The following is a 10,803-nucleotide window of genomic DNA, read 5'->3' as shown; positions in this document are numbered from 1 at the left end:
TTGCTCATTATTAGTTCATGTTAGTAAATACATTAATTAATGTTAACTAATGAACCTCATTGCAAAGTGTTTCTAGTATTTAAAAGAAATGCTGATTCACACTTAAAATCATAACATTTTCATGCAGTAAAAGCAAAAATCAGACTGAAACCAATTTTATAGAGAAATTAATGTGTTCTGTCCGCTAAACATGATAATTAGCGACTTAATATGAGCATAAACCCTGATTATGCATCTTAATGCATGCAAACGTTCAGTTTAATCACAAGTCACACATTCCTTTTATTTTTGGTTTATTATTGGATTGCATTCATACATAAAATACAAAAAACCTTAATGAAAAATATTTACAAATGTACAAAACATAAGATTATATTACATGAATCTGACTATAAACAAAACAGCTTTGTTCAGAGTTATTTGTTGTTGTTGTGTCTTATATAAAAATATGCATGTCTTACATATCAAAATTATTGCACCTTGTAAACCACAGTGCAGAGTTTAGATGGCCGTCACCGAGGAGAGGTCGTGCGTTCGCCCCGAGCGCTCCAGTTAATCCACTTTAATCTTTGGTACCGCACTGAATACACCAGCACCCTCTCCTAACACACCTATAAATTATTCTGTACCTGAAATTAATGGCTTTTAGAGAGAGCAACAAAACAATCCAGTCGACGAATCAGTGTGTGAGGATTGAGAGATGGAATGTGGGGCAATTAAAGGCCTCGTTAATACATATAATCAGGGTTTGAAATCAACGTTTTTCACTCACCGGACAATTTGGCGACAACATTTTTTACGTTACCGGACATTCAGAACTTCAACTAGCCCAAAAAAATAATAAAAATAAAGAAGTAAACCAGATTAACTTCGTCACAGCATATATATCATATTTGGATTTCATACATTCATTTCTTACTCTGCAAAAAATGCTTTTTGTCTTGTTTCCAGTCCAAATATCTAAAAATTATTAAATGAAGATGCATTTCCTAGATTAGTAAAATGACATAAGATATTATGTCCTGTTTTCCGGGAGAATTAATCAAAATTAAGTGAGTTTTTGCTTAAAAGAAGCAAAATTATCTGGCAATGGGGTCAGAAAAATAATGTTAATTCAAACAGAAACATGATTATTTTTCTGACCCCATTGGCAGATAATTTTGCTTCTTTTAACTTAATTTTTAATTATTTCCCCAGAAAACAAGACATAATATCGTATGGCATTTCACTACTTTAGTAAATGCATCTTGATTTAAGAAATGTTTGATATTTGGACTGAAAACACTTCAAAAGATGTGTTTTAGATGGACTGATCAATACAGTACAAAGAACATCAAAAAAATGTAGGATGTTGTAAAATAATATCTTTTCTGTTCACCAAATGCTTTTTAATCTTTGCTATTGCTTCAACGCTAGTGAACAAGCGCTGTTGTTTGTTCGAGTGCGACAGATATGAGCAGATTCTGTGCAATACACCGTATTAATATATCATGATGACAAATGTTGAGTATTTGCGCTAAATCTGTGTAGATTTGGCTTTTACACGAACTTCCCAGCAAAGTGAGTAAACGTGATAATAACACGCCAGCTCGTGATTGGACGGCGTTTCCCGCCACAGTGGAGTGTTAATTTCAAACCCTGCATATAATCTAATGTGTATCCCTGATATTCATATACTTCCAGTCTTTAGTTTGGCACTTGGCATCTCCAAGTCTTGTCGGTAAGTAGACGCACGTTCCAGTATCGTCCCAGAAAGCAGACAGAGCCTCTCGAATCACCAGCATGTTGGAAGACCACGACAAAAAACAAAACAAAAAAAAAACACAAAAAAAAAGAAGAAAAGAAGAAGAAAAGTCCCAACCCTGATGCTGTGGAAAACACACAGCTCGTCGTAGAGTTCCAGCGGCTGCGTTCACATGCACGACTCCGGCTGCAGTCGGACTCATCCCTGGATGTGGAGTTTACATCAGCGCTGAACATGTGACCGGGTTGTTTACACGAGCGCTGAACATGTGACCGGGTTGTTTACACGAACACTGAACATGTGACCGGGTTGTTTACACGAGCGCTGAACATGTGACCGGGTTGTTTACACGAACACTGAACATGTGACCGGGTTGTTTACACGAGCGCTGAACATGTGACCGGGTTGTTTACACGAACACTGAACATGTGACCGGGTTGTTTACACGAGCGCTGAACATGTGACCGGGTTGTTTACACGAGCGCTGAACATGTGACCGGGTTGTTTACACGAACACTGAACATGTGACCGGGTTGTTTACACGAGCGCTGAACATGTGACCGGGTTGTTTACACGAGCGCTGAACATGTGACCGGGTTGATGTGCGCCGTTATAGTGTAAATGTGTCGTTTTGGTGATCAAAAATTAGTTTATATGTCAAAAGCTTGACATATATGCGCACACGAATATACACGTCATTATGCTATTGCTGCGTCATTACGCTATATCAACGTCATTACGCTATTTCTACGTCATTACGCTATTTCTACGTCATTGCGCTATTTCTACGTCATTACGCTATTTCTACGTCATTATGCTATTTCTACGTCATTACGCTATTTCAGTCCTTTCAGTTTCAATTTTCAATCCGATCAAGTGTTCACATGTTCTCTAGACTGGATTAGAAAAGGAATAAACCCCTTTCAATCCGATCGAAATTTAATTGGGATCGATTAATGTGTTTTTACACGAAGGCTTTCCAGTCCGACTGAGCCGATCGCTAACGGATTATCAGGCTGCATGTAAACGCATCCGCTGACTCTTGTTCAAAGGCAACACGTGGTTCTCCAGTCTCTTCTCTTGTTCTGATGTCCTCCAGTTGTGGTTATAGATGGCGCTTCATGTGCAGCGCGAGGTGGTCGGACCGAGAGAACGCCCGGTCGCACTTCTGGCACTGAAACGGCCGGTGTCCTGTGTGTTTTCGGTAATGCCTCGTGAGCTCGTCCGAACGGGCGAACTTCCAGCCACATCCCTCCCAGTCACAGTGATACGGCTTTTCTCCTGAACACACAAGCACACGCAACAGTTAGCGGTTCACCCTCAGGTCCTAACGAGTACAATCACACACAACTAAAGAGAGAGAGAGAGAGAGAGAGAGAGAGAGAGAGAGAGGCAATTCAGATGTTGCTCGTCCTTTGGTTTATTGAATAGAAGGGGAAGTCATACACAGGCTTGTGGTTTTATTTCATGAGGGATCAGTATCAACCTGCTGTTTGACTAGCAGATCACAACACCTGCCAACTGAACTCTTCAGATCGGCATTACAGCACAGGTGTGTCACACAGGGTTTGGCCATCGAAAATCGAACACTTGAGGTCAGGAATCAGAAACTTGCTATAAAATGTAAATTTCGATTCCTTTGTGAGCTTTTCAATATGAGAGACGGCAGAAATAATATTAGGCACTGAAAACTGTCCTCTCACGCTTGAGTGCTTTAAAATCACATTAAAATCACATTTCTGTGCATGTTTTGGATGTGACTAACACCGTGTGCTAACTACACGTGACACGACGCACGATAAAAGGTTCTTCTCCGTGTTAATCGAGTGTTTGTCGTAACCGACGGCGACACGCGACGATTCTATTTTAGAAACGATTTCTATTTTTCTGTGACGTCGCGCTGGAACAACAAACACAGAGAGTGTGGCGATGATAATCTCAGGGACTGTTTATGTGCTTTATTTAATGTTAAAAGCGAGTCATGTGACTCTGAACATCATTTAGTGCTCCAGCTTTGTAGCTGTAAAAGCAACAGTGGATGATTCACCTCAGATCTTGAAATTAAACAAATGGAAACAAGAACGTTCAAACTGAACAAACAAGTGTATTCTTTAACAAAGATTGTTTTAGTAACTCAGTATGTGTTTGAATAATGTTTAAATGGTGTAATATTTGTGAATTTGATTATGTAGCGACTTATCCATTTTTTTGCGGGTGCCGTCAAGATTACTCTCTGGTGCCGCGAGACTCCGCCCACACGCTGTTCTGATCGGCTGACTCCGCCCACCCACTGCTCTGATTGGTTGACTCCGCCCACACACTGTTCTGATTGGCTGTGGATTTTGATTGATTTTGAATCATCAATCATCTCGCAGTCGCGTCGCGTCTAGTGTTGTCAGACAAATTATTTGTCACTGTATCTATTTGTTGCGATTGCTAATCCCATTACTCCCATTACTCTACACATTAATCAGCCAGTAAAGCTGAACACACGTCTGATGTTTTCAGGACTGTTAACGACAGCAAGAAAGAAGACAGTCCTGTTCCCTCATCAGCTCTGCCTCTGATTGGTCCAGCAGCTGTGATTGACAGGGGGATCGACCAATCCAAGAGTCCGATTCAGAACCAGGAAGACGGAAAGACACATGCTGCAGACACTGACCTGTGTGAGTCCTGTGGTGGGCTTTGAGATGCGAGCTCTTGGTGTATGTTTTCCCGCAGCCAGCGTAATCACACGTGTGTGTCGCGATCCGCTTCCTCGGCCAGGAGCGTCGACCCCGCTTGGGCTTGGACTCTTCCGGCAAACCCTCAGCTGGAGAAATCAGCTCTGCCAAAAGAGTAAAGAGTAAAATGGCCAAAATTAGCTATATAGACCAAAAATCCACCTGTCACTCAAGAGGCCACGCCCTTAATTATGCAGAACTTTCAGGCTTAATATAATTTAAACGGATGAGTTATAAAAATATTCACCCCCCTCACAGTCGTCATGAAGGGCAAAATTAGCTTTATAGACCAAAACCACTTTTTGCACCAGGCTGTAAACATGTTTTATTCTGCTGTAAAGTTGGGCATTTTAACATGGAGGTCTATGGGATTGAGTCTCTTCTGCAGCCGGCCTCTAGTGGCCAGTCGATGAACTGCAGTTTAAGTCACTTCCGTGTTTGATTCAAGAGAGAGCCGGCCTCTAGTGGCCAGTCGATGAACTGCAGTTTAAGTCACTTCCGTGTTTGATTCAAGAGAGAGCCGGCCTCTAGTGGCCAGTCGATGAACTGCAGTTTAAGTCACTTCCGTGTTTGATTCAAGAGAGAGAGGGCGGTTAACGCTTGGTTAAAACTCAGTGTAATTGATTAAAATGACTGCTTTGGTTGAGCTTTAACAGAAAGCAATCGTCTGACTGAAATTAGCACGCCTGGTTATGCTTCACATAAAGCTCAAATCAAAGTCTGGGCGAAACATTTTACATTTCGTTTTATTAGAATTTTTTACTTCATCGGAATGGTACGAAACTTGGTAAAGGTTTTGGCACTTGCTGTGTGAACACAAAGAAATCATGGACATGATTCGACAGGTTAAATGGTCCTGAATAAAATAGTCACACTTGTGCTCCTCGCGGTCAAAAATGAGTGCATTGTAAATTAATGGGAGACGAAGTTCCTCTAGTGGAAGCGTTTGGTACTGCAGCCGAACACACTCTCAGTGAAAGATCATATTTTCAGACAAAAACTCACATTTTTAAGTTTTAGAGTAAAACATGATTTTGAAAATATATATTTAATATAAAAAATTTAAATTATATTTTTGTGCATTTTTCATAACAATACACGTAAAATTCTGTTACTTTTTAAAAAACTTTTCACTATCATCAATAATCTGCCAAGTGTCGTCTTTGAAAAGAGTTCAAACTTCAGTCTGTCGCTCTAAAGCATTCAAGATTTACCACAGTTTAAGTTAGAAATAAAATTGAAAATAAAATATGCTCAAAAAGTGAATAAATTGATTATAAATACAGCGTAAATATTAAGGATTAAAAAAATACAAAAAAATATTAATATGAATATATAAAAAAATATTAAATAAAAAACATGATCAAACTCAAATATAGTACATTTGTTTCATTGACAAAAAAATAAATCGGTCATTTTTGACCGACATGCTCCAAAGGGTTAAAGGTAAAATGACTAATAGTAGTGACTGACCTTGGTACTGAGCGGGAGGCTGCGGAAAACCGGAATAACCGGAATATCCCTGAGCCAGAGATAATGAAGGCTCTCCCAACACCTGAGCTTGAGGACGCTCGTCCGGAGAGAGAGAAGAAGTGGAAGATCGACCCGTGCTGAAACCGTGAGGATCCAGAAGCGTTCTCTGACCGACCCCGGAGCCGGAGTTCAATCCCAAGTGAATATCCATGGGTCGGGAGATGGTGCACGTGCCAGGACACTCCGCTTTAATCGGAGGACACACGAACGGCACAGACGACGTGTCCGACATTAACCCGCCCTTGCTGATGCTGTAATCACTCATGTCCCTGGTGGTCTTCAGCACAAACTTCCCTTGGAGGCTCGTGGGATGAAGATATGCAGGATCCAGCTCCGGCCTCATCAGCTCCGCAACGAAACCTCCGGAGGGAGACACGTCGCTGATGTCCGGGATGTTGTACAACATGTTGTCCTGGTCCTGAGGAGAGGGCATCTGATAGGTGTAGGGCGACGGGGACGGGGGAAGAGTTCTGGACATCGAGGCCTCCTGTTGCTGCTGCTGTTGTTGTTGTTGTTGTTGTTGTTGTTTTTGAAACATGCTGTTCGACAGGATAAAATCATAGTCCAACAGGTCAAGCTCTTCCGGTTCCCTCTTGGTCATCACGGATGGGACGTCCAGGTCAGTGCAAGTCCCACCTGAAGACATGCAGGGGTGTTTGAGCTGAGACATGTCCTCCTTCCATCTCTTATTCCAAACAGACACATGCAGAGAGAGGGAATGAGACACGGTAAGTCTCGCACACAGACTCATCAAACGTTTATTCCTGCATGCTAGATAATCAGCTGATTTTAATCTGATTTGATTAATTATTAAAAGATGCTTTCATGCAGAATTATCCCAACCCTGAAGTGGACGATAAATAATAATGTCACAAAGACGTAATCATCAAATGCGTGAAATTAAAGGACGTTTATTCTTGAATGCTAAATCATCACCAAACTATCCGTTGAGGGATTTTAATCTGATTTTATGAATTATTATAAGACGATTTAATGCAGAATTAAGTTTCCAACTAAGAGAATCCCAACCTGAAGTGGACGATAAATAATGTCTCAAAGACGTAATTATCAAACGTTTATTCTTGCATGCTAAATAATTGCCAAAATATCATGTTGATTTTAATCAATCTGGTTCTTCTGATGTTATGAATTATTAAAAGACTCTTTCATACAGAATTATGTTCCCAACTAAGAGAATCCCAACCTGAAGTGGACAAATAATAATAAGTCTCAAAGACATAATTATGAAATTAAAGGACGTTTATTCTTGCATGTTGATTTTAATCTGATGTTATGAATTATTAAAAGACTCTTTCATGCAGAATTATATTTCCAAATAAAATAATCCAACTTGAAGCGGACAATAAATAATAATGTCTCAAAAGACGTAATCAAACATTTATTCTTGCATGCTAAATAATTGCCAAACTATCATGTTGATTTTAATCAACCTGGTTCTTCTGATGTTATGAATTATTAAAAGACTCTTTCATACAGAATTATGTTTCCAACTAAGAGAATCCCAACCTGAAGTGGCCGATAAATAGTAAGTCTCAAAGATGTAATCATCAAATGCGTGAAATTAAAGGACGTTTATTCTTGCCAAACTATCCGTTGATTTTATGAATTATTAAAAAAACTCTTTCATTCACTATTATGTTCTTAACTAAGAGAATGCCAGCCTGAAGTGGATGATAAATAATAAGTCTCAAAGAGTAATTATCAAACGCAGACGTATAATCGCCAAACTGTCAGACTGACATGTTGATTTTAATCAACCTGGTTCTTTTGATGTTATGAATTATTAAAAGACTCTTTCATACAGCATTGTGTACCCAATTAAGAGAACCCAACCTGAAGTGGATGATAAATAATAAGTCTCAAAGACATACTTATCAAATGCGTGAAATTAAAGGATTAGTATATTCTTTCATGCCAAATAATCATCCAATTATCCTTGATTTTTAATCTGATGTCATGCATTATTAAAAGACTCTTTCAAGTAGCATTATATTTCCAACTATGAGAATCCAACCTAAAGTGGACGATAAATAATAAATCTCGAAGACTCTCAAACGCGGACGTTTATTCTTGCATGCTAAATAATTGCCAAACTATGTGTTGATTGATTTTAATCTGATGTTACGCATTATTAAAAGACATTTTCCATGCAGAATTATGTTTCCAAGTTAGAGAATCCAGCCTGAAGTGGATGATAAATAATAGGTCTTAAATGCGGACGTTTATTTTTGCATTTTGCATGCTAAATAATCGACAAACTGTCTGTTGATTTTAATCTGATATCATGCATTATTAAAAGACGCTTAAATGCAGCACTGTTTTTATTTTTCCAACTATGGTTGAACAGTCCAACCTGAAGTGTGAGTTAATAGGACTGTCCGACAGTGAGATAGAGCGCGCGAGGTTCACGCCCCTGCCGCGCGCGTTGCTCGAGGAGCCGATGACATAATCTCACCTGCAGCGGAATTTCGCGAGTAAAGCGCGTGAATGTGCGCGTGAACTGATCGCTGACCATCACCTGTCGGATAGATGAGATACTCACCGAACTGGCATTCCCAGGTCCAGTAATGGCATTGTGCTTCACATCAGTAAAGCTGGAGATCGAGGGCAAAAGCGTGCCGCTCAGAGCCATACTGTCAAACTCACTCGGTGGCTGCCTGCAATTGGAGAAAAAAGGTAAAAATAAAATAAAAAATAATCCTAGTCGCGCTGCTGGGCTGGAGAAACTATCGCTCCTAAAACATGACACATGAAAACCCAAAGGAAAAAAGTATTGGAGAAGTGCAAAACGCACCTCATGAGTCCAGTCCAAAAAATGAAATCCTCAGTGTTTTAAATTCTGCGATCCTGTCCAACGCGCGCGTCAGACGCGTGTCCGTGCCATGCCGGTGGACACGCGCATCAGAACCCGGCTCGGTTTCGTCGGGGATTCCCTGTCTATCGGTTCCCTCTCAGTGCCATTCGGGACGCGCTCGTTCTCCGCGGTGTGGACTCGAGTGAGTGAGTCGTCAGATCAGGGCTTTCCTCGCCTAGTTCTTAAACCCAGGACACGCCCCTCGTCGCCGGGCAACCGGGGGGAAAAACACGGCGTGACGTCAGTCAGGAGAGAAAAAATAATAAAGCGATCTGGCAGCGCGCCGGTATTTTGTATCCACACAAACATGTGCGTGTTAGCAACCGGGACTCACACGAGGAAGAATCACTGGCGAACGTAATGTAGTGTTAGTGATCGAGCAGAGAAGTAGTTTGTTGTGTTTGTGGAGTGTGTGTGTGTGTGTGTGTGTGTGACACCTGTGCGTGCGTAATGAGTTTAAACGCAAACTGCTCCTGTGAGGCGTGGCTGTAATTAACGCTAATTATACCGCAAATGCACAGGACAATGGCAGACGAAGATGTGTGGGATTTCTTCCGTGATGAAATGCATTATCCCTCCATTCATCCATTCATTCATTCATTCAGTGTTTATCACCTGATCATGAGTAAAAAATCTTGGAAACACTTTATTTTACAGTGTCCTTGTTACATATGTTACATGTACCAACAGTAAATTATGCATAATTACATGCAACTAACCCTCAACCAAACCCTAAGTACATGTAGTGCATTAATATCACTCAGTACTTAAATATATAATTACACTGTAACAAAGACACCTTAAAATAAAGTGTAACCAAAATCTATTTCAGGTCTTTTTTATGTCAGCATTCTCACTTGTATTGTACAATATTTTTATCTTTGCACATCGTTATGGTTTTTAAATTCACGTGCCTCATAATCTTTAATCTCAATAACTTCCTCTTGCATCAACATCTCTTCTCTATGTTGTTCTATGGAAATATTTACACCGTAAGCGAGTGTGGAGTTGTGTTTCGGTGTAGTATCGTACATCTGTGTCCTAAAATCTGAATCAGGAAACGCTAAATATCATTTCGAGAGTGTAAATATGCGAGTGTGATGTTTCAAACGCTGCATAAACTCGTTCCCGTATCGGAGGATTTGCCGTGTCTACAATCGTCTTTGTATGAAGAGCAAACACAAGCGCTGGGACCATCCTGGTACATCAGGATCTTGTTCGTTTGGCTCTGTCAACAGCAGGCCTGCATTTAGCCACAACACACACACACACACACACACACACACACACACACACACACACACACACACACACACACACACACACACACACACACACACACACACACACACACACACACACACACACACACACACACACACACACACACACACTCAAACGTCTCACTATACTAGTTATATGTCATGATGACTAATGCAGATAGTAGAGAAATGTTGATATGCGATCATGGATCGTCAGGATAGTGGTGGTGAAATCTCAAATGAGTTGCTTTGCTCTTTGAACCTGATTTTATGACAGAATAAGTGCTTTAGGAACAAGAGGAGGCGAGACGTAATCTAGTGCCATCGTCTGATGTTTATTTACCCTCCTCTGCAAAGATACGATAAGCTTTCTTCGTTTCGGAATGTGAAAATACCGCTTTCTGAAAAGCACAACATATGCGGTGATGAAACAGTGGCAGTGCAAGAATGGACATGATTCGCTGAGGTGATTATAAAATGGCAGTGATGATTATTGTAGGGTTTTCGCAAGCTTTTATGCAAACGAACATTCCTGAAGGAGCATCCGTATCCAATTTTAATTTCCTTGGCATACTGTATGTGTGTTTAGTTGAGATGATGTACTCTGATAGTCTATACCTGTGGGAACATCTTCACAGACTCTCTACATCCAGGAATCAGAATGCA

General features: G+C 40.5%; 1 protein-coding gene across 2 annotated transcripts; it reads right to left on the bottom strand.

The window, feature by feature from the left end:
* Positions 1-276: 276 nt before the first annotated feature.
* klf4 (Kruppel like factor 4) lies at positions 277-9,041 on the bottom strand. 2 transcript variants are annotated; one of them, XM_082140129.1, is made up of 5 exons: positions 8,816-9,041; positions 8,564-8,678; positions 5,941-6,685; positions 4,407-4,571; positions 277-3,025 (listed from the first exon to the last, which is right to left on the bottom strand). In XM_082140129.1, exons 1-5 carry the CDS (start codon positions 8,818-8,820, stop codon positions 2,850-2,852), a joined length of 1,206 nt encoding a protein of 401 aa, XP_081996255.1. In that variant the 5' UTR covers positions 8,821-9,041; the 3' UTR covers positions 277-2,849. The 2 variants fall into 2 exon arrangements, with proteins under 2 accessions (XP_081996255.1, XP_081996256.1); XM_082140130.1 differs by lacking the exon at positions 8,816-9,041 and having other exon boundaries at positions 5,941-6,636; positions 8,564-8,697.
* Between the last annotated feature and the right edge of the window lie 1,762 nt (positions 9,042-10,803).

Source organism: Leuciscus leuciscus (assembly GCF_965113295.1).
Source record: "Leuciscus leuciscus genome assembly, chromosome: 16".
Taxonomy (NCBI): Eukaryota; Metazoa; Chordata; class Actinopteri; order Cypriniformes; family Leuciscidae; genus Leuciscus; species Leuciscus leuciscus.
The sequence above is the reverse complement of the archived record's forward strand: the minus strand, read 5'-3'. Positions and strand labels throughout refer to the sequence as shown.

What these genes read in the sequence shown, in the direction of transcription:
- klf4 (XM_082140129.1), bottom strand. An exon ending in GCCTCCCGCTCAGTACCAAG is followed by an intron (nt 4,572 to 5,940) that starts GTCAGTCACTAC and finishes CTCTTTTGGCAG; the next exon opens with AGCTGATTTCTCCAGCTGAG. An exon ending in CCACCACAGGACTCACACAG is followed by an intron (nt 3,026 to 4,406) that starts GTCAGTGTCTGC and finishes TTGTGTGTTCAG; the next exon opens with GAGAAAAGCCGTATCACTGT.